The sequence below is a fragment of the Anomaloglossus baeobatrachus genome, chromosome 1 (assembly GCF_048569485.1).
Source record: "Anomaloglossus baeobatrachus isolate aAnoBae1 chromosome 1, aAnoBae1.hap1, whole genome shotgun sequence".
Lineage (NCBI taxonomy): Eukaryota > Metazoa > Chordata > Amphibia > Anura > Aromobatidae > Anomaloglossus > Anomaloglossus baeobatrachus.
Genome location: NC_134353.1, coordinates 596,701,996 through 596,725,892, shown reverse-complemented (window position 1 = coordinate 596,725,892; position 23,897 = coordinate 596,701,996). Strand labels below are relative to the sequence as shown.

The 23,897-nt window shown below is 42.1% G+C and overlaps 1 protein-coding gene across 8 annotated transcripts in view; it reads left to right on the top strand.

Annotated features, from left to right (window-relative positions):
• Window positions 1-23,897, top strand: part of PRUNE2 (prune homolog 2 with BCH domain) — a 539,766-nt gene that overhangs the window by 472,179 nt on the left and 43,690 nt on the right. For 5 of the 8 annotated variants that reach the window (XM_075318106.1, XM_075318098.1, XM_075318158.1 and 2 more), the window contains 4 exons: window positions 1,359-1,490; window positions 4,495-4,581; window positions 14,829-14,927; window positions 22,851-22,886. In XM_075318106.1, the coding sequence (XP_075174221.1) occupies window positions 1,359-1,490; window positions 4,495-4,581; window positions 14,829-14,927; window positions 22,851-22,886 (354 nt within the window). The remainder of the gene's footprint in view (window positions 1-1,358; window positions 1,491-4,494; window positions 4,582-14,828; window positions 14,928-22,850; window positions 22,887-23,897) is intronic. The other 3 variants (XM_075318132.1, XM_075318117.1, XM_075318151.1) reach the window with 1 other exon arrangement.

Genomic DNA, 23,897 nt, shown 5'->3' with positions numbered 1-23,897 from the left:
TGACACCACCTTTATATAGACAGCTGTGTGCCTTTCCAAATCAAGTCCTATCAGCTTAATTAAACATAGCTGGACTCCAATGAAGGAGTAGAACTATCTCATAGAGGATCACAAGGAAATGGACAGCATGTGACTTAAATATGCGTGTCTGAGCAAAGGGTCTGAATACTTATGACCATGTGATATTTCAGTTTCTCTTGTTTAATACATTTGCAAAAATTTCTATATTTCTGTTGTTTTTCTGTCAAGATGGGGTGCAGAGGGTACATTAATGAGAAAAAAAATGAATTTATCAAATGGCTACAATGAAACAAAGTGAAAAATTTAAAAGGGTATGAATACTTTCTGTACCCACTGTATATACAGCAATGTCATAGCATTGCTGCATATAATGCATATAGGGATCATTACAGTTTTCTTTGAAGCCACCGGCAAGTTTCAAAGTAGCTTTAAAATGACAAGGACTGAGGTCTTTAGCAGACTCCCTGCTGTTATTACAAGTATAACCCATCGGTGACCAATGACCATGTCACAGACGCACCGATGTGAGCTTAAAATGCTGCGTCCCCATGTCGTTGTTTGTTAAACCCTGCTGTCAGATTTTGACAGAGGGCGTAAACAGGTTAACAATTGTTAGTAGGAAGGCCTGGCGGTAATACACAGCCATTATCTGCCATGAGTCTGCTCCATACACCCACTTCTGACTTGTACGGCGCATGTTGTTAAAGGATTAACTTGGTGCCAGTGCAATCTGATTTTTTTTCGGATTGCACTTGTCGTATTTATATGTAGGGATAAAGCGAATCCTAAAAGTTAGATTCTGATCCTCTCTGTTCGCTACATGGCCACACGTGGAAAGCGTGGTCACAGTGACATTTGACCTTAATATTAGTTAGGTGGTCCCAAACTACATCATCTCCACATTCTAGTGCACCAAGACTTATTTTTGCAATCCGTTTAAGCTAAGTTCACACATTGAAGTTAGTGCAGTTTTTGAAAAACATTTTTATGGCAAATGAAGGAGTGGATGCTAAAGACAACATGCCTCATACATTTTGGATTCTCCTCTGGTTTTGGCCACAGAAACACAAAAGTGCATTTAAATAAGGAATTAAATAGTTGCCCTCATAATAACTAATGCTTTCCATAAGTCCTTTAAGGGCATATGACCATTATTATGGGCCTCCCCCTCAATGACACATACATCAGAGCTTCTTACAAAAAACAAGCTTTAATTCTGGGAAATCTAGCTTGCTCGTTATTTAGCTGGCCATGGCTTCTGAGTACCTGATATTGTCATGGGTTTCAAGATGTATACTTAAATATTGTATGCTGCTGTATTTTCTCTTTTATTTTAGCTATGTGATAAGTACATTGGAGCTCATGGTAGCTGAGGACTACATGATTGTCTACCTAAATGGAGCCACGCCAAGAAGAAAAATGCCAGGATTTGGATGGATGAAGAAGTGTTATCAAATGATAGATAGACGGTGGGTAACTGAAGACAATTTCCAACATTAAAGGGAACCTGTCAGCAGAAATTTCCCCTAAAACCTAACAGATTCCCCCTCTGCAGCTCGTGGGCTGCATTCTAGAAAGGTCCCTGTTATTATTGGGCCCACTTTCTGACCAAAAAAAAGAGTTTATAAAGAGGTACCTTTTTGGCTTCGGATTCTATAAATCAGACACGGGGGCGGGCAGCCTGATGGCCGTTATTCTGCCCCCTGGTCCTGTATGCTGCCCCCATCGCTGATTTCCATACTTTTGGACGCCGCCCACTGCTCCAGCCATCCCCGCGCATGCCCAGTGCCAGTCTCACGGGACTGAGCACTGTGACTGCTGGTGACGTGTGCGCAGGCAAGTGATTATGGGCGGGACTGTGACTGTTATCAGCAAGTACCCGCCCATAATCTCGTGAGCGCGCAAACCTCTCCAGCGTCACACTGTGCTCAGTGTAGATGCTAGACTGTATGGGCTGCTTCCAGGGATGACGTCCCTTTGTCACGTGATAGGGGCGTGTTCAAAATACTATCACGTGACAAAGGGACGTCATCCCTGGAAGCAGCCCATACAGTCTAGCATCTACACTGAGCACAGTGTGACGCTGGAGAGGTTTGCGCGCTCACGAGATTATGGGCGGGTACTTGCTGATAACAGTCACAGTCCCGCCCATAATCACTTGCCTGCGCACACGTCACCAGCAGTCACAGTGCTCAGTCCCGTGAGACTGGCACTGGGCATGCGCGGGGATGGCTGGAGCAGTGGGCGGCGTCCAGAAGTATGGAAATCAGCGATGGGGGCGGCATACAGGACCAGGGGGGCAGAATAACGGCCATCAGGCAGCCCGCCCCCGTGTCTGATTTATAGAATCCGAAGCCAAAAAGGTACCTCTTTATAAACTCTTTTTTTTGGTCAGAAAGGGGGCACAATAATAACAGGGACCTTTCTAGAATGCAGCCCACGAGCTGCAGAGGGGGAATCTGTTAGGTTTTAGGGGAAATTTCTGCTGACAGGTTCCCTTTAAGGAGGTTGTCTGGTGAAAACAACTTATCACCAATCCCAGGTTAGATGATATCTTGCAGATTGGTGGGGGTTCAACGAGCACTGTGGTCAAGTTTTTCCATGAGTCCCATTGAGAATGAGTGGAGTGGTGATCAGGCGTCCAATCTACTGCAATATTTTGTAACAGGGATAAAAGTTCTCCATCGGGAATTTAAGTTTTCTGTTCTAATGATTGTTGTGGATCCTGGCAGTAAAGGCCCCGTTACACGTAACGACGTATCTAACGATATATCGCCGGGGTCACAGATTCCGTGACACACATCCGGCATCATTAGCGACGTCGTTGCGTGTGACACCAACGAACGGCTGTTAACGATCAAAAATACTCACCTTATCGTTGATCGTTGACACGTCATTCATTTTCAAAAAATCGTTGATTGTTGCAGGACGGAGGTTGGCTGTCGTTCCCGAGGCAGCACACATCGGGAACGACAAACTACAGCTTACCTGCGGCCGCCGGCAATGAGGAAGGAAGGAGGTGGGCGTGATGTTACAGCCGCTCATCTCCGCCCCTCCGCTTCTATTGGGCGGCCGCTTAGTGACGCCACTGTGACTCTGCACAAACTGCCCCCTTAGAAAGGAGGTGGTTCGCTGGCAACAGCGACATCACTAGGCAGGTAAGTCTGTGTGACGGCTTCTAACGATTTTGTGCGCCATGGGCAGCGATTTGAGCGTGACGCATAAACGACAGAGGCGGGTGCTTTCACCAGCAATATCGCTAGCGATATCACTGCGTGTAAAGCCCCCTTTAGACAACCATTGATCAGGAAGTTATCACCTATCCTTCAAAAGGTAACAACTTGTTTTCACTTGACAACCCCTATAAGTCAGTTTTACTATCTACATGCTCTATGAAAGGTGTTACTAAGGCTAAGTTCACACTTCCGTTGTTTTGTATCAGTCACATGCGTCGCTTGACGCATGTGACTGATGCACTGTACAACGCTGTACAACGGATGACAAAGAACAGAATTCTTTGTCGGATTCCGTTGTGTGCGGGGGGCGGAGTTCGGGGGGGGCGGGGCCGTGGCACTGAGGACGTCAGTGCCGCAGGGACTGCAGGACAGGTGTGTGTGTGTGTGTATACACATGCTGAATGCGGGAGGGGGCGGAGCCAAGCAGGGGGCGGGGCCAGGCGCTGAGGATGTCAGTGGCAGTGCTGCGGTCTGCATGGCTGGGGACAGGTGAGTGTATGTGTGAGTGTGAGTGTGTGTGTGTACATGCGGAGTGCGGGAGGGGCGGAGCCGAGCGGGGGGCGGGGCCAGACGAGGGTGTCAGTGTCAGTGCTTGTCTGCATGGCTGGGGACAGGTGTGTGTGTGAGTGTGTGTGTGTACATACATGTGCGGAGTGCGGGAGGGGGCGGGGCCGAGCGGGGAAGTGTCGGCCTCCCTGCACACGTAACCAGACTAAATATCGGGTAACAGCAAAGCACCCGATGTTTACCTTGGTTACCCGATATTTACCTTGGTTACGGGCCTACACCGCTTAGCGCTGGCTCCTTGCACCGTAACCAGGGTAAATATCGGGTAACCAACCAAAGCTGGTGACGTGTGCAGGGAGCCAGAGAGCATGCGCAGCGAAATCCGACGGATCTTGCTGCTCAAAAAACGTTACATGCTGCGTTCCTCCCGCCCGGCGGTCAGTCGTTCCACGACTGATCAGTCGGGCGGAGGGTGCAACGCAGCATCATCAGTCACAATCCGCCGCTCATACAAGTCTATGGGAGCAACGGAATCCGCTAAACGGATTCCGTTGTTTACAAGAGCAGCGGATTGTGACTGATACATTTTAGCGGAAATGTGAACTTAGCCTAACTCAATCTCATTTTCTTAAGATCGCGTAAGCTGCTATAGCTGTCTGACACCAATGTTTCTATTGCAAACATATCTTAGATGGCTGACATGCACTAATGACTTTACTTCTTATCACAGGCTAAGGAAGAATCTAAAGTCATTCATTATTGTTCATCCATCTTGGTTTATCAGAACTATATTAGCTGTAACACGTCCTTTTATAAGGTAAATATGAATTATACTGCAGTTATATCACTCTTATCTGTTATATGCATTATTTATAATCTAGTGCACTGAACCACAAGTCTTATTTACAGTATATATATATATATATATGTATATATATATATATAAGTCCAACAATGTAGACCAGCTCACTCCAGTGAATCACCTGGTTAACTCCGTTGTGCCCGGATCAGGACGTAGGAGTCCATCCATACAAATGTGAACAACAACAAGGCAAAATCCAGCAATAACGTGAGCAATCCAGGATGCTGTTAAAAAAATGTTTTCTTTCTTTTTATTCATAAATTCATTAAAATATAATCGTCCAAGCAATTCAGAACAGCATTATCGCAGGAAAATAGCGCAGATAGGACTACGCGTTTCAGCAGTAAAATCCGCCTTCTTCACGGTCCAGAATCTGCAGATGCTCACGTTATTGCTGGATTTTGCCTTGTTGTTGTTCATATATATATATATATATATATATATATATATATGTATATATAATTTTTAACATGACCATTAATCTCATGGAGAGGTATTTATTTTCCTCTATCCTGGAATAAAGTTGCCATGTATGCCCTGCCTTAAATTCTTTGGAAAATAAGGTTCTAGTTTTTGTAATAAATCCAATTTTATATTATTTGACACCCCTTGCATTAATTTAATTATACATTCCTATATCAAGCCAGGGAGGTTGTGGCTAAATGCAATTTCCTGTTGCTGCTTTGTATGACATGGTTGGGTAAGTTTGGTGTGTCGGAACTTGATTGTCCGACACATTAGGCCTGTTCTCTGGTTTTCCATCATTTTTAATTATCCAATCTGTTCGGAATCCCATCAAACACATTTGGGATGAACTAGAATGAAGATGGCAAATTAGGTCATCTCGTCCAACATCAGTGTTTGACCTCACAAATGCTTTTCAGGATGAATGGCCAAAAGTTCCTACAGTCACCCTCCAAAATCTTGTAGAAAGTCCTCCTAGAATGTTGGAAGCGGTTATATCTGCAAAGTGGAGACTGACTACTTATTAATGCAAATGGACAATGAATGGACAGTCTATCTTGATTTCCAAAACGGAAGGTTTCATATAATTGTAGTATAAAAAGGTATGATTGATATATACAGTGCCTACAAGTAGTATTCAACCCCCTGCAGATTTAGCAGGTTTACACATTCGGAATTAACTTGGCATTGTGACATTTGGACTGTAGATCAGCCTGGAAGTGTGAAATGCACTGCAGCAAAAAAGAATGTTATTTCTTTTTTTTTTTTTTTTTTTTTTAAATTGTGAAAAGTTTATTCAGAGGGTCATTTATTATTCAACCCCTCAAACCACCAGAATTCTGTTTGGTTCCCCTAAAGTATTAAGAAGTATTTCAGGCACAAAGAACAATGAGCTTCACATGTTTGGATTAATTATCTCTTTTTCCAGCCTTTTCTGACTAATTAAGACCCTCCCCAAACTTGTGGACAGCACTCATACTTGGTCAACATGGGAAAGACAAAGGAGCATTCCAAGGCCATCAGAGACAAGATCGTGGAGGGTCACAAGGCTGGCAAGGGGTACAAAACCCTTTCCAAGGAGTTGGGCCTACCTGTCTCCACTGTTGGGAGCATCATCCGGAAGTGGAAGGCTTATGGAACTACTGTTAGCCTTCCACGGCCTGGACAGCCTTTGAAAGTTTCCACCCGTGCTGAGGCCAGGCTTGTCCGAAGAGTCAAGGCTAACCCAAGGACAACAAGGAAGGAGCTCCGGGAAGATCTCATGGGGACATTAGTTTCAGTCAATACCATAAGTAACGTACTCCACCGCAATGGTCTCCGTTCCAGACGAGCCCGTAAGGTACCTTTACTTTCAAAGCGTCATGTCAAGGCTCGTCTACAGTTTGCTCATGATCACTTGGAGGACTCTGAGACAGACTGGTTCAAGGTTCTCTTGTCTGATGAGACCAAGATCGAGATCTTTGGTGCCAACCGCACACGTGACGTTTGGAGACTGGATGGCACTGCATACGACCCCAAAAATACCATCCCTACAGTCAAGCATGGTGGTGGCAGCATCATGCTGTGGGGCTGTTTCTCAGCCAAGGGGCCTGGCCATCTGGTCCGCATCCATGGGAAGATGGATAGCACGGCCTACCTGGAGATTTTGGCCAAGAACCTCCGCTCCTCCATCAAGTATCTTAAGATGGGTCGTCATTTCATCTTCCAACAAGACAACGACCCAAAGCACACAGCCAAGAAAACCAAGGCCTGGTTCAAGAGGGAAAAAATCAAGGTGTTGCAGTGGCCTAGTCAGTCTCCTGACCTTAACCCAATTGAAAACTTGTGGAAGGAGCTCAAGATTAAAGTCCACATGAGACACCCAAAGAACCTAGATAACTTGGAGAAGATCTGCATGGAGGAGTGGGCCAAGATAACTCCAGAGACCTGTGCCGGCCTGATCAGGTCTTATAAAAGATGATTATTAGCTGTAATTGCAAACAAGGGTTATTCCACAAAATATTAAACCTAGGGGTTGAATAATAATTGACCCACACTTTTATGTTGAAGATTTATTAAAATTTAACTGAGCAACATAACTTGTTGGTTTGTAAGATTTATGCATCTGTTAATAAATCCTGCTCTTGTTTGAAGTTTGCAGGCTCTAACTTATTTGCATCTTATCAAACCTGCTAAATCTGCAGGGGGTTGAAGACTACTTGTAGGCACTGTATATATCATACTTTTTCATACTACAATTATTATATACATACAGGGTCGGACTGATGTGCCAGGGGCCCACCAGGGAAATTGACTCTAGGGGTACACACTATGGCTACCATAGACGTTTTTAATACTTAATCATTTTCGGCTTCTCTCAGTATAACTTGCGCCTTTTAGCAAACTCTACAGTGCGCAGAAGAGACCTGTATTGTGCCCGGCATATATCTCAGGATTTCTTGAAGCATCCTATTTATTGTAGTTAATAATGGAATCTATTATTTACAATCAGTCGCAGTTTTTCTTACACACGGACATTCCTTGTCCTAGGAAAACCACCAAGTCCATCAGCCAAACAAAATTCACAGTGAAGCAAAATGTTATCCAGCATCTTCATATGGAAAAGATTACTAAAATTAATCCACTTCTGCCTCCATTTATCTGGGAAATCCCCTATAAGACTGCGTGCCCACGATCAGTGTTTGCAGCATGTTGGATGTAGGATGATTCAGCTGCATCCAAAACGCTGCGTTGTAAGTACAAGCACAGTGGATGGATTTCTAGAAATCCCGTGCCCAATGTGATTCTTTATTCCACAGTAAACACTGATCTGTGGAGCGTCTTTCCAGACTGCAGTATGTCAATTGTTTGCTGCGGAATCGCATGCTCCTCCGTAGGGAGAACACAATTAAAACTGACACTGGGGGGACAGGATAATACACTGACACTGGGGGTACAGGATAATAACACTGAAACTGGAGGTACAGGATAATGATACTGACACTCGGGGTACAGGATAATAACACTGAAACTGGAGGTACAGGATAATGATACTGACACTTGGGGTACAGGATAATAACACTGACACTGCGGGTACAGGATAATGATAATGGGGTACCGCACAGGATAATAACACTGACACTCGGGGTACTGGATACTGACACTGACACTCGGGGTACAGGATAATGACACTGACACTCGGGGTACTGGATACTGACACTGACACTCGGGGTACAGGATAATGACGCTGACACTGGGGGTACAGGATAATGACACTGACACTCGGGGTACAGGATAATGACACTGAAACTGGAGGTACAGGATAATGATACTGACACTCGGGGTACAGGATAATAACACCCATGATGTCAGAGAATAGGAAAGCTAGGAATTGGGGAGCTGAGGACAAGATGGATATCAGAACACTCAAAGGCTGGGTGATGAGGAAAAGAGCCTCTTTCTCTTAGCCCAGCACCCAGCTTTCCCATGATATCAGAGAGTGGGAAAGCTGGAAGCTGAGGACAAGATGGATATTGGAACATAGAAAGGCGGGGTGATTAGGAAAAGAGCCTTTTTCTTGTTGCTCAGCACCCAGCTTTCCCAATCCCATCACATGCTCTGACTGCTGCTGTCCTTCTTTCCCTAATCCTTACTGATATATGGTTACTGTATGGACTGCACTCATGTCACGCAGCAGGGAATGGTGCACACACCCAGCATCCCCAAATCTCACACACCCTGCACCCCCCAAATCACACACACCCAGCACCCTCATGCCCTGCATATCTCAGACAGACTGGCTGTACCCCAAATTACCCCTCTCTCAAACACACTGAAACCCCATGTACTACACACAGTATCCCTTAAAACCCCTTTCTCGCAGTCTAGACCCCTCATATGCCACTCACCCTGCACCCCTTCCCCTATCATCCCTCAATATCGTGCTCATATCTTCCTCGGTCGGCAGATCCTCGCCCGGCTCCTCCCACACGATCACATGATCATGACATCACCGCAGGTCCTTCTGATCCACCACTGAATGCATTTTATTCCTCTCAGAAGCAGCTTGTGTTCTGCCCCTGCTGCGCTGCAGCTCATAAACTCCGGGCGCCCTTCCAGGTCAGGACCGCGTCCCCCGTAGCTACTGGCGCTGTCATACTCTGACTGCTGCCTGCAGTGCATACAGTGTCATAACCTGCGGCAGCGGCCCGACGGTCTAAGGAGCTGCGGCTGCAGGTGATGTTAATACACCCGGCGGGGGTCCCTGCAGGGTGCCAGTCACAGCTTAGTTTGACGAAGAGGTCGAGGACTACCGGGGGTTTCCCCGCTACCCCGCCACGCCAGATATATATATATATATATATATAGATATAGATATATATAGTTCTAATTTCATTGATTTACTATTATTGATTCATTCAGTCAGTCATATTATGAAGTTTTCACTCTATTTGTAATGCCTTATAATTAGTTTTGTCTCTTTTCTGACCATGTAGTTTAGAACAATTAAGCTTTACAATTAGTTATTAATTCAAACATGTAGCAAATTCTTGTGGACTAGGTGTCACTGTCTCGCTGAACGCCATCTTGATCTCAGAATTCAAAATACCTATTTTTACTGCTTTTACCATTTGTAATGTAATGTACAGTATTTTAATTATGATATTATTGTCATTGTAGATTTGTGTGGCACAGTCCTGTACTTGCTCTGGTGTCAATATATTAGCATCAGGCTGAAAATATTACTCTTAAAGGCTATCATAGTTACATAGTTACTTGGGTTGAAAAAAGACCTAGGTCCATCTAGTTCATCCTTCCTCCACCAATTCTACATTTGGTCACTAAGTCATTTATAACCAACAATGTTGTGTGTACTGAGGAAATAATCCAGCCCTTTTTTAAAAGCTATATCATATACAAAATTATTCAATTTTGGTGAAAAATAAACAGAGATTTTAATCTGTATTATCCTATGCCTTCCTCTAGTGTTAGGGTCGTGACCGACCCATTTTAGGTTTTAAATGCATACAAGTTCTACATACATTTGTTTATTGCATCAAGACTTTTTGACTTTTCCTGGAACTTATTTGTAAACAAAATACAATAAAATAAAACTATTTTACTAAATTGTAAAATGCTCTTATTAAAATTATAACATTTGTGTTGTTGGGGTCAATTTCGACCCAGGTCTAATATAAGAGTAAAAAAACAATAATAAGTCCCAAAACTGAACTCATAAACACAATATAAACCAACAGCCCACAGCCAGCTCTACCTCCAACAACTTGAGTTAGGGACATGTCCAGGCATGTATGGCTAAATCAGCTTACAGTTGGTACTTTGCAGAGTATACATCTTCAGTTTACACCATGCAACAATGAGGAGAAGATTAGATGCAAGCCAAATTCTGGATTATATCTTGGATGATAATGAATCAGAGGACACACAGCAGCAAACTGATACAGATGAACAGGTTTCTGAGGAGGAAGATGATGTGGAGTATCAACCGGACGACACAGACAGTTCTGATCAGTCTGATGAGGAGGTCACCGGTGCTGAAGCTGCTCCCGCTGAAAGATTAAAATCCAAAAGTGGCAAGATCAGTTGGAGTTCAGTACCTCCAGATGTACATGGCAGGGCAGATGCTGCAAATGTCATAAAAATGACCCCTGGGATCACAAGGTTTGCTGTGACAAGAGTAAGTGACATCAAGACATGTTTTGATCTGTTTATGCCATTGTCAATAAAAAAAGTCATTAATGCTATGACAAACCTTTCAGGAAAAAAAGTCCACAGCAACATGTGGAACGACCTTCATGATGATGACCTGGATACCTACATTGGTGTTCTTCTCATTGCTGGAGTGTACAAATCCTGCAATGAGGCCACTGATAGTCTCTGGGACACATCGACAGGCAGGAATATTTTCCGGGCAACAATGTCAATTCAAAAGTTTCAAATGATATCAAGAGTCCTCAGATTTGACAACAGAGACACCAGAACAAAATCTGAAAAACTTGCTCACATCAGGGATGTTTGGGAGAAATGGGTGCAGCTCCTTCCACTGATGTTCACCCCAGGGCGACAGTAGACGAACGTTTTCTCCCTTTCCGCGGAAAATGCCCCTTCCGGCAATACATGCCAAGTAAGCCAGGCAAATACAGCATAAAAATCTGGGCAGCCTGTGATGCAAAAACTAGCTATGCATGGAATCTACAGATTTACACAGGCAAGTCTGCAAGCGGCATCCCAAGGAAAACCAAGGAAAACGTGTAATCCTCGATATGACTACTGGACTGCAGGGTCACAACATTACTTGTGACAATTTTTTTACCAGCTGTGACCTTGGACAAGAACTTCTCAGGAGGAAAATCACCATGGTGGGCACAGTGAAAAAAACAAACCTGAGCTGCTCGCTGAATTGTTGCAGATGAAGGACAGGGCTCCACTTTCCTCAAAGTTTGTTTTTACAGACACCACCATTGCTGTTTCATACTGCCCCAAAAAACGACGGAATGTGGTACTGATGTCCACACTTCACAAAGATGCAGCTGTGTCATCAGGAAGTGACAAAAAGCCCAGAATCATCCTGGACTATAACAAAAACAAAGGAGGAGTGGACAACCTGGACAAGCTGACTGCCACCTACACTTGCCAGCGAATGACTAGGAGATGGCCAATAATTGTATTTTCAAACATCCTTGATGTGTCAGCATACAATGCATTTGTGTTGTGGACCCACATTCACCAAGGATGGAATTCAAAGAAAAAAAACAAGCGGAGGATGTTTCTTGAGGAACTAGAAAGATCCCTTGTCAAGGCGCACATTGACCAAAGGGAACGAGTGCCCCGAGACCCAGCCGCTGCAGCCTTGGTCCGACAACTCCAGAGCTCAACAAGTGCTTCGCCTACACCCACAGCAACACAAAGAGCATCATCACCAGCATCCTCCTCAACCAGCTCTGCCTCAACATCAACCACATATAAAAATATAACACTGCACTCTCAATGGGCAAGAATGAATAAAGATATCTCTTTTTCTCAATGCTAATAGATTTTTAATACAGAAGGCAAGATAGCAACAATTGAAAGACATGTGACACTTGCGACAATAACGTTTTGGTCCTCCAGGACCTTGATCACATTAGTCGCTAAATTACTATGAAAAAAGTGTTTTTGGGGGTTCTTTTAATGATTAACAGACAGTATCCTCCTTACTCATAGGCATATGTATAAAGACGTTCGTCCTGTCTGCAGAGGAATCCCGGCTGTTCCTCCAGGATCTGCGGTGCTCAGTGCCGGCTCCACCTCCTTCTCAGTGCCGGCTCCGCCTCCCTCTCAGTGCCGGCTCCGCCTCCCTCTCTAGTCTCAGTGAATCCCTCCTGCTGCACACGCTCCTGGCGCCTGTATAGAAGTGCAGGAAGATCCTTAAAGTAATTAATGCAGGTGTCTTATGAGTGGGCTCATAAAATGAGTTTGTGCTCCTAGACCCTCCGGGGTTAATTCTATATTTGTCTTTTGTATACACGTTAAAGCTGAATTGCAGTCTGCGTCCCCAGGAGTTGTGGCCATGTGAACCCCCAAAAACCACTTTTTTTCATAGTAATTTAGCGACTAATGTGATCAAGGTCCTGGAGGACCGAAACGTTATTGTCGCAAAATTGTTGCAAGTGTCACATGTCTTTCAATTGTTGCTATCTTGCCTTCTGTATTAAAAATCTATTAGCATTGAGAAAAAGAGTTATATCTTTATTCATTCTTGCCCATTGAGAGTGCAGTGTTATATTTATATATGATTTTTCAGGGATTTTTAATCCTTTTACATTAGCACCTCCCCCATACTTCTAATTCTAAGTGTGTGCACACTATTTTCTTATTTTTCAACATCAACCACAGCAGCCACAACCCCAGTGAGACCACCTGATTCTAAAAGAAAGAGGTGTCAGGTCTGCCCTAGCAATAAGGACAGAAAGACAAACACATCGGGCTTCGCCTGCAAAAAATACCTCTGCAAAGAACACACCCAAAGTGTCACTTTTTGCCACACATGCATCTAAATACTAATGCATCTAAAAACTAGTACTTGATTTCTGTTGATTTGATTTGCTTGATTGATTGTTGTTTGTTTGTTTGACCTAGAAAAGCTACTTTTTATTATTATTGCAATTAATGTTAATATAATTTTCATCTTTTATTTGTATTAAAGCTCTATAAAAAAAAAAAAAATCAGTTTTTTGCCTTTTTCATAAAGTAGTTAGATATGGGTCAAAATTGAACCGTAACACCATAGATGTTACTAGAGTTAATAATATAAAATATATATATGTATATTTTTTTACATTTAAGAAATGTGTTCTAAAACCCTTTAGTAATAGTCAGATAATATAACAAACTTTTTTAAGTTTATATTAATCTCTTGAGGTTCATTTGACAATATTTTTATATTGAAAATGAAGGGTATGCTCTCAAATGAAAGGCCTAGGGGGCCACAACAAAAATATTAAAATCAACCCTTCCATGGATGAGAAACCCTAACAAGGTAACTAAGAGGTAAGAAACAAATTGGATCATAAATAACTGTTTTTAGGGTATCCTAGGGGTGATTTAAGGCTATGTGCCCACGGGAGCCTGTTTGTGCGGATTTTGCCGCGGACAACCTGCGGATTTTTCTGGATTTTCCAGATAAATCCGCAGGTTTTAGCATTTGCAGGCACTCCCCATGTTATCCTATGGGACATGGGGAGTGCTGTGTCCACGCTGCAGAAAGTGCGGCTGCCGAACATGCTGCGGATGTAGGCATCCGCATGTATAATTGCATGTCAATTAATCATGCGGAATTACCTGCGGATGTCCCGGCCCTCCACTATGGAGATGAGAGGCCGAGACGTCCACAGGTAAGCCGCATGTATCTCCGCATGTTTCCCGCAGCTATTCCGCTGTAATCTAGCAGCTAAAAATAGCTGCGGACGCCGGCGGGCAGCTGCGGGAAACATGCGCTCGTACCTGCGGATACATCCGCAGGTACAAGCACCCGTGGGCACATAGCCTAAGATACGGGTCAAAACCAACCCGTTAAATAAGAAAGAGTAACAGAAAGCTAACACAAGAGGAAGGTTAAGAATTGCAATGTTTCCCTAAAATTTGGATGCTATATAGTTCATCCGTATGGAATCCAATATTTTTCTTGAGCAACCATCGACTTGAAAAAGTGTCACCTGAAATATGGAAAAGACTAGTACATGCTGCAATATTTTCATGCCGACTTTCGGTCTGTGTGAAAAAAAGCCATCTGAACAGATCTATTGAATAACATTGGGCCTACTGCTGTTCATGTAATGTCATGTGAATGTGCTCTCAGAGTCCGCTTATTGTTTTGATGCTTAAAGCATAACCATCGGTTTAATTTTCATTCCATAAATCAATAGTACACATGAAAATAAGAAACTTTGTAATATATCTCAACAGACAAATTTGCTTCTTTCTCTGCTAAAATGGATCAATTATTACTAAGATACGAGATGGCAGTTGGTGCTGATGATATTCTCTAATGATGGGAGGAGCTAGAGGGAGAGGGAGGAGCTAGTGAGAGCTCCACTTTCTCTTCCATCTACTTAGAATCTAATCAGTAACAACCGCCATCTCCTTTCTCAGAGTAATGGGAAAGTCTTCACTGAATACAGATGTTTATGATATAAAAATTAAACTGACGGTTACTCTTTAATACATTAATTTATTACGTAATATCATTTTTTTATCAGCGCCAAGTTCAGCAGCAAGATAAAGTACGTATCCAGTCTAGCTGAGCTCAGTGAATTGATCCCTATGGAATATGTGCAGATTCCAGAAAGCATTATCAAGTAAGTCATTGTGTTAGCTGTGCAATACATCAAAGACTGTAGAAACTATTTTGTCTGCTTTATTCTGCTATCAGACACAACGTTGCATTTTGAAAGTGTAGTTTTTATTTGCATGTGTCCCAAGCCTAATAGCGTAAAAGTGGTTATTTGCAGTACTTTGTCAAAACCTGCCAATTTTTTACATGACCAGCTGACCATCTAAGGTGTAATGAGATGTCCCGATTCTCCGACTATGACAAACGTCAGGAAAAAAAAAAAGGAAAGTGCTCACTAACACAGATGTAGATACATTTTTGAACAATATTTAAGAGAAAAAGTCCAAGTTCAGCTTATGAAAAATGGGAGCAAAAATGAGTGTTGTATTCATATTTTTGCTCAGTGTACAATGTTATTGGCTGTTAAAATTACTGATATTGAAAGCACTTTTTTAAGTTTTACATCCTCTGCACACATAAAAAAATATTTGTTTTTCACTTTCCACAAAACAAAACAAGAGCTGTTATATTTTTTTATTCCATGTCCATCGATGTAGCTTTTCGTTTGTTTATTGCCGGAGGAGTTGAAAATTTCATATGCACCATTTTGAGGTTTTGGGAACATTTTTGATCAGCTTCAAGTAGTATTTTATTTGGGAGATGAGATGAAAGAAAGGGTAATTCTGACATATATATATAGTCATATGAAAAAGTTTGGGCACCCCTATTAATGTTAACCTTTTTTCTTTATAACAATTTGGGTTTTTGCAACAGCTATTTCAGTTTCATATATCTAATAACTGATCGACCCAGAAATATTTCTGGATTGAAATGAGGTTTATTGTACTAACAGAAAATGTGCAATCCGCATTTAAACAAAATTTGACCGGTGCAAAAGTATGGCCACCCTTATGAATTTCTTGATTTGAACACTCCTAACTACTTTTTACTGACTTACTAAAGCACTAAATTGGTTTTGTAACCTCATTGAGCTTTGAACTTCATAGGCAGGTGTATCCAATCATGAGAAAAGGTATTTAAGGTGGCCACTTGCAAGTTGTTCTCCTATTTGAATCTCCTATGAAGAGTGGCATCATGGGCTCCTCAAAACAACTCTCAAATGATCTGAAAACAAAGATTATTCAACTTAGTTGTTCAGGGGAAGGATACAAAAAGTTGTCTCAGAGATTTAAACTGTCAGTTTCCACTGTGAGTAACATAGTAAGGAAATGGAAGAACACAGGTACAGTTCTTGTTAAGCACAGAAGGGGCAGGCTAAGAAAAATATCAGAAAGGCAGAGAAGAAGAATGGTGAGAACAGTCAAGGACAATCCACAGACCACCTCCAAATACCTGCAGCATCATCTTGCTGCAGATGGTGTCAATGTGCATCGGTCAACAATACAGCGCACGTTGCACAAGGAGAAGCTGTATGGGAGAGTGATGCGAAAGAAGCCGTTTCTGCAAGCACGCCACAAACAGAGTCGCCTGAGGTATGCAAAAGCACATTTGGACAAGCCAGTTACATTTTGGAAGAAGGTCCTGTGGACTGATGAAACAAAGATTGAGTTGTTTGGTCATACAAAAAGGCGTTATGCATGGAGGCAAAAAAACACAGCATTCCAAGAAAAACACTTGCTACCCACAGTAAAATTTGGTGGAGGTTCATGCTTTGGGGCTGTGTGGCCAATGCCGGCACCGGGAATCTTGTTAAAGTTGAGGGTCGCATGGATTCAACTCAGTATCAGCAGATTTTTGACAATAATGTGCAAGAATCAGTGACGAAGTTGAAGTTACGCAGGGGATGGATATTTCAGCAAGACAGTGATCCAAAACACCCCTTCAAATCTACTCAGGCATTCATGCAGAGGAACAATTACAATATTCTGGAATGGCCATCCCAGTCCCCAGACCTGAATATCATTGCAAATCTGTGGGATGATTTGAAGCGTGCTGTCCATGCTCGGCGACCATCAAACTTAACTGAACTGGAATTGTTTTGTAAACAGGAATGGTCAAATATACCTTCATCCAGGATCCAGGAACTCATTAAAAGCTGCAGGAAGCGACTAGAGGCTGTTACTTTTGCAAAAGGAGGATCTACAAAATATTAATGTCACTTTTATGTTGAGGTGCCCATACTTTTGCACCGGTCAAATTTTGTTTAAATGCGGATTGCACATTTTCTGTTAGTACAATAAACCTCATTTCAATCCAGAAATATTACTCAGTCCATCAGTTATTAGATATATGAAACTAAAATAGCTGTTGCACAAACCCAAATTGTTATAAAGAAAAAAGGTTAACATTAATAGGGGTGCCCAAACTTTTTCATATGACTGTGGATATATATAACAAACAAAGGAATAAGTTCCAGCATAGACGTCAGAACTTCAGGGTGCTGTTTAAAATTCTTCAGGTGTATTTCCATTCTTAAAATACAGAGGTCCAAACGACTCAGGTACAAAAGGTAAATGCAGGAAACAAAACGCAGATGGACTACGTGTTTTTGCGGTGTTGTCTGCCTTCGTCATGGTCCACGGTTTACCTTTTGTACCTGAGTCGTTTGGACCTCCGTATTTTGAGAATGGAAATAAACCTGAAGAATTTTAAACAGCACCCTGAAGTTCTGACGTCTATGCTGGATCTTATTCCTTTGTTGCTCACATTATATGGGTGGATATATATATATACAGTGCCTACAAGTAGTATTCAACCCCCTGTAGATTTAGCAGGTTTGATAAGATGCAAATAAGTTAGAGCCTGCAAACTTCAAACAAGAGCAGGATTTATTAACAGATGCATAAATCTTACAAACCAACAAGTTATGTTGCTCAGTTAAATTTTAATAAATTTTCAACATAAAAGTGTGGGTCAATTATTATTCAACCCCTAGGTTTAATGTTTTGTGGAATAACTCTTGTTTGCAATTACAGCTAATAATCGTCTTTTAGAAGACCTGATCAGGCCGGCACAGGTCTCTGGAGTTATCTTGGCCCACTCCTCCATGCAGATCTTCTCCAAGTTATCTAGGTTCTTTGGGTGTCTCATGTGGACTTTAATCTTGAGCTCCTTCCACAAGTTTTCAATTGGGTTAAGGTCAGGAGACTGACTAGGCCACTGCAACACCTTGATTTTTTCCCTCTTGAACCAGGCCTTGGTTTTCTTGGCTGTGTGCTTTGGGTCGTTGTCTTGTTGGAAGATGAAATGATGACCCATCTTAAGATCCTTGATGGAGGAGCGGAGGTTCTTGGCCAAAATCTCCAGGTAGGCCGTGCTATCCATCTTCCCATGGATGCGGACCAGATGGCCAGGCCCCTTGGCTGAGAAACAGCCCCACAGCATGATGCTGCCACCACCATGCTTGACTGTAGGGATGGTATTCTTGGGGTCGTATGTAGTGCCATCCAGTCTCCAAACGTCACGTTTATGGTTGGCACCAAAGATCTCGATCTTGGTCACATCAGACCAGAGAACCTTGAACCAGTCTGTCTCAGAGTCCTCCAAGTGATCATGAGCAAACTGTAGACGAGCCTTGACATGACGCTTTTAAAGTAAAGGTACCTTACGGGCTCGTCTGGAACGGAGACCATTGCGGTGGAGTACGTTACTTATGGTATTGACTGAAACCAATGTCCCCACTGCCATGAGATCTTTCCCGGAGCTCCTTCCTTGTTGTCCTTGGGTTAGCCTTGACTCTTCGGACAAGCCTGGCCTCGGCACGGGAGGAAACTTTCAAAGGCTGTCCAGGCCGTGGAAGGCTAACAGTAGTTCCATAAGCCTTCCACTTCCGGATGATGCTCCCAACAGTGGAGACAGGTAGGCCCAACTCTTTGGAAAGCGTTTTGTACCCCTTGCCAGCCTTGTGACCCTCCACGATCTTGTCTCTGATGGCCTTGGAATGCTTCTTTGTCTTTCCCATGTTGACCATGTATGAGTGCTGTTCACAAGTTTGGGGAGGGTCTTAATTAGTCAGAAAAGGCTGGGAAAAGAGATAATTAATCCAAACATGTGAAGCTCATTGTTCTTTGGGCCTGAAATACTTCTTAATACTTTAGGGGAACCAAACAGAATTCTGGTGGTTTGAGGGGTTGAATAATAAATGACCCTCTGAATAAACTTTTCTCAATTTAAAAAAAAAAATAAAAAAGAAATAACATTCTTTTTTGCTGCAGTGCATTTCACACTTCCAGGCTGATCTACAGTCCAAATGTCACAATGCCAAGTTAATTCCGAATGTGTAAACCTGCTAAATCTGCAGGGGGTTGAATACTACTTGTAGGCACTGTATATATATATATATATATATATATATATATATATACACATATATATATATATATATATATATATATATATATGTACACATATATATATATATATATATATATATAGTATTTATCCTGTGCAGTGAACTCTGCTATATATCCAAGTATAAAGTGCTTTGTGAAAGTATTCGGCTCTTTTGAATTTTTCAACCTTTTCCCACATTTCAGATTTCAAACATAAAGATGAAAATTTTAATGTTATGGTGAAGAATCAACGACAAGTGGGACACAATTGTGAAGTTGAACGAAATTTATTGCTTATTTTAACCTTTTTTAAAAAATAAATAATTGAAAAGTGGGGCGTGCAATATTATTCATCCCCTTTAAGTTAATACTTTGTAGCGCCACCTTTTGCTGCAATTACAGCTGCAAGTCGCTTGGGGTATGTGTCTATCAGTTTTGCAGATCGAGAGACTGAAATTCTTGCCCATTCTTCCTTTACAAATACAGTAGCTCGAGCTGAGTGAGGTTGGATGAAGTGTGTTTGTGAACAGCAGTTTTCAGCTCTTTCCAAAGATTCACAATTGGATTCAGGTCTGGACTTTGACTTGGCCATTCTAACACCTGGATACGTTTATTTGTGAACCATTCCATTGTAGATTTTGCTTTATGCTTGGGATCATTGTCTTGTTGGAAGACAAATCTCCTTCCCAGTCTCAGGTCTTTTGCAGACTCCAACAGGTTTTCTTCAAGAATGGTCTTGTATTTGGCTCCATCTTTCTTCCCATCAATTTTAACCATCTTCTCTGTCCCTGCTGAAGAAAAGCAGACCCAAACCATGATGCTGCTACCACCATGTTTGACAGTGGGGATGGTGTGTTCTGGGTGATGAGCTGTGTTGCTTTTACGCCAAACATATCATTTGGCTTTGTGCCCAAATAGTTTGATTTTGGTTTCATCTGACCAGAGCACCTTCTTCCACATGTTTGGTGTGTCTCCCAGGTGGCTTGTGGCAAACTTTATACAACACTTTTTATGGATATCTTTGAGAAATGGCTTTCTCCTTGCTACTCTTCCATAAAGGCCAGATTTGTGCTGTGTACAACTGATTGTTGTCCTATGGACAGACTCTCCCACCTCAGCTGTAGATCTCTGCAGCTCATCCAGAGTGATCAGGGGCCTCTTGGCTGCATTCCTGATCAGTCTTCTCCTTGTTTGAGATGAAAGTTTGGATGGATGGCCGGGTCTTGGTAGATTTGCAGTGGTATGATACTCCTTCCATTTCAATATGATCGCTTGCACAGTGCTCCTTGGGATGCTTAAAGATTTGGAAATCTTTTTGTAACCAAATCCAGCTTTAAACTTCTCCACAACAGTATAACGGACCTGCCTGTTGTGTTCCTTGGTCTTCATGATGCTATCTGCGCTTTAAACAGAACACTGAGACTATCACAGAGCAGGTACATTTATACGGAGACTTGATTACACACAGGTGGCTTATATTTACTGTATCATCATCAGTCATTTAGGACAACATTGGATCATTCAGAGATCCTCAATGAACTTCTGGAGTGAGTATGCTGCACTGAAAGTAAAGGGGATGAATAATATTGCACACCCCACTTTTCAGTTTTTTATTTTTTATAAAGTTTAAAATAAGCACTACATTTTGTTCAACTTCACAATTGTGTCCCACTTGTTGTTGATTCTTCACCATAACATTACAATTTTTATCTTTATGTTTGAAGCCTGAAATGTGGGAAAAGGTTGATAAATTCAAGTGAGCCGAATACTTTCGCAAGGCACTGTATGTAGTAGGGTTCACTGCACAGGATAAATATCATGATGGTTTTACAGTTTATGTCGATACAGATGCAGCATTAAGAATTATATTTAGATTTTTTTTTTTTGGAAGCATTTTTTATTAGGAAAATTTTGGTGGGTTTCTTATCGCTTCAGATTTTTTTCTCCATAAACACAATAGAACTTTTTTTTTTCTTATTTTATACTCCCATGCAATTTTACAATTGCTTCTAGATTACACAATACAGATCACCTGTATTCAGTAAGATAAGAAAAAGGTGCGGCGTTACCTGACTTCCTTCTGAAAACACTCGTATAATGCATTATACATCACATGTGCCCAACCCTCTGTTCTATCTCAGCCTCAGATACCAGGAGGTTACCCCTTTAGTTTTGATGTATATATGACATAAACAGTGCAAATGGAATTGAAGTGAGTTTTGCTGGATAGGTATTTAATATAGTGCAACAGTGCGCACGATAATTGTTTTGTAAATTCCTTTCATTTGTGATTTTGCTCTGCCTAGGAGCACAGACCAGCCATAGACCTTGCTGCTTTGTAGATTGCCATCTCCACTGAAGAAAAATGTAAAACATATTGTGATTCTATAGCTATAGTTCCAACACTAGCGAGGGAAACCTAGGAGCTTAGGAGACAGCACAAACCATGGTTAGTCCGATACAAGTTGAGATTGAAAACGTGAGAATAATATTATTAAATCACAAGAAAGGTGTTTCACAAATATAGGTTAGGGAACAGTAAGGCCACGTGCACACGTTGAGTATTTGATGAGTTTTTTACCTCAGAATCTGTAAGCCAAAACCAGGAGTAGAACAATCAAAGGAAAAGTATAATAGAAACACGGACACCACCTCTGTATTTATCACCCACTCCTGGTTTTGGCTTACAAATTCTGAGGAAAAAACTCACCAAATACTCCATGTGTGCACGTGGCCTCAATGGCTTATCAGTATGCTGTTTTAGGCAGCCACATGGACACATTGAGTATTTGGTGAGTTTTTTTACCTCAGTATTTGTAAGTCAAAATCAGGAGTGGAACAATCAGAGGAAAAGTATAATAGAATCATGGGCACCACTTCTGCACTTTATAACCCACTCCTGGCGTTGGCTTACAAATACTGAGGCAAAAAAAATATCACCAAATAATCAACGTGGGCACGTGACCTCATCGACTTATCGACAGCATGCTGTTTTAGGCCATGGGCACACGTTGACTATTGGGTGAGTTTTTGCCTCAGTATTTGTAAGACAAAACCAGGAGTGGGTGATAAATACAGAGATGGTGCCCATGTTTCTATTATACTTTTCCTCTAATTGTCCCACTCCTGGTTTTGGCTTACAAATACTGAGGTAAAAAACTCACCAAATACTGAACATGTGCATTTGGCCACCTAAAACAGCATACTGCCAATAAGCCAGTGAGGCCATGTACATAAGTTGAGTATTTGGTGAGTTTTTTACCTCAGTATTTGTAAACCAAAACTAGGATTGGGTAATAAAAATACATAAGTGGTGCCCATGTTGCTATCATACTTTTCCTCTGATTGTTCCACTCCTGGTTTTGGCTTACAGATGCTGAGGTAAAAAACTGACCAAATACTCAACGCGTGCACGTGGCCTTATAAATACTGAGGTAAAAAAACTCACCAAATACGCAACGTGTGCACAAGGCCTTACAAATACTGAGGTAAAAAACTCACCGAATACTCAACCCGTGCACGTGGTCTTGTTTTTGTGATCCTGTGAAATCTACAGACATACTATATCTAAGGGTGAAGCTGCACACCAGCATTTTACCCACTGGCTCCAACCTCCACACCTTATTACCTCCACTCAATCACTTTTCTCTTGGAAGGTATGAAGAAACAAGGTGTTTTCCAAGAAATGTGAGGTAAATTTTTCACACCCCATTCTCCTAACACTAACCAGCGCAAGAATGTGCATCTTTTTGGCTTGAGCTCCAGCAATAAGAATCAATACTTGCATGTGTAAGGAGGCCTTGCACTGCAAGGTACGGATTTTAAAATTTGCGTTCAGTACTAATAACTAAAATAACAGCAAAATGTAACTTTCTTTTGGGCTGCAGCTTGCTTTATGGTAACACGATATGTTGCTTTCTATGCAGTTGGCATGTATTCTCCTTGCCTGTTTCTTTCTGCTTGGCCCCTTCTGCTGAACCAGGCTTGGGGACTGCACGTTTCCAGTGAAGCCATTTGCAAATATAATCCTTATTATGTTGACACAGAGTTGTGAAACATTTTATATTTGATCCTCTACAGATTTGGACTTGGATACATTTTAATTCGCTGCAGATTTCCTGACATTTATTACATTGCTCCTAATTGAAAAAGTGTGATTGCCATATTAAAAGTACACACAATTCCGTACATCACATTAATGATAATTAACTAAAGAAGAATCTACACAATGTACAACTACTGTTATATTGGCCCTATCACCTCCAACTAATAGCATGTATGTCCAGGGGGCTTTAAGATTAGAGATGAGCGAGTATGCTTGTTACTACTCGGTACTCGCACGAGTATCACTGTACTCGGGCTACTCGGCGGGGACCGAGTAATCTCGCGATACTCGTGCTGTACTCGTGGTCTTCATGTTGGCGCTCTTTTTAGAGCCAGCCCTTATGCAGGGATTGGCTGGCAGACCAATGCAATGCCACAGCCCTGTTGTGGAATTGCAGTGATTGGCCGGCACTCACAGAATGACCGTGCCTTTAGCCCGACACTTCCCCGCTCGGCTACGGCCCCTCCCGCACTCCACTCCGCGTGTATATTTATATGCACGCTTACACACACACGTACGTTTTTTTATTTAATTTACAGTTTTATGGTTTCTACATGCTGCCGGTGGTCATTTCACAAAAATACTCGGGTCTCCCATA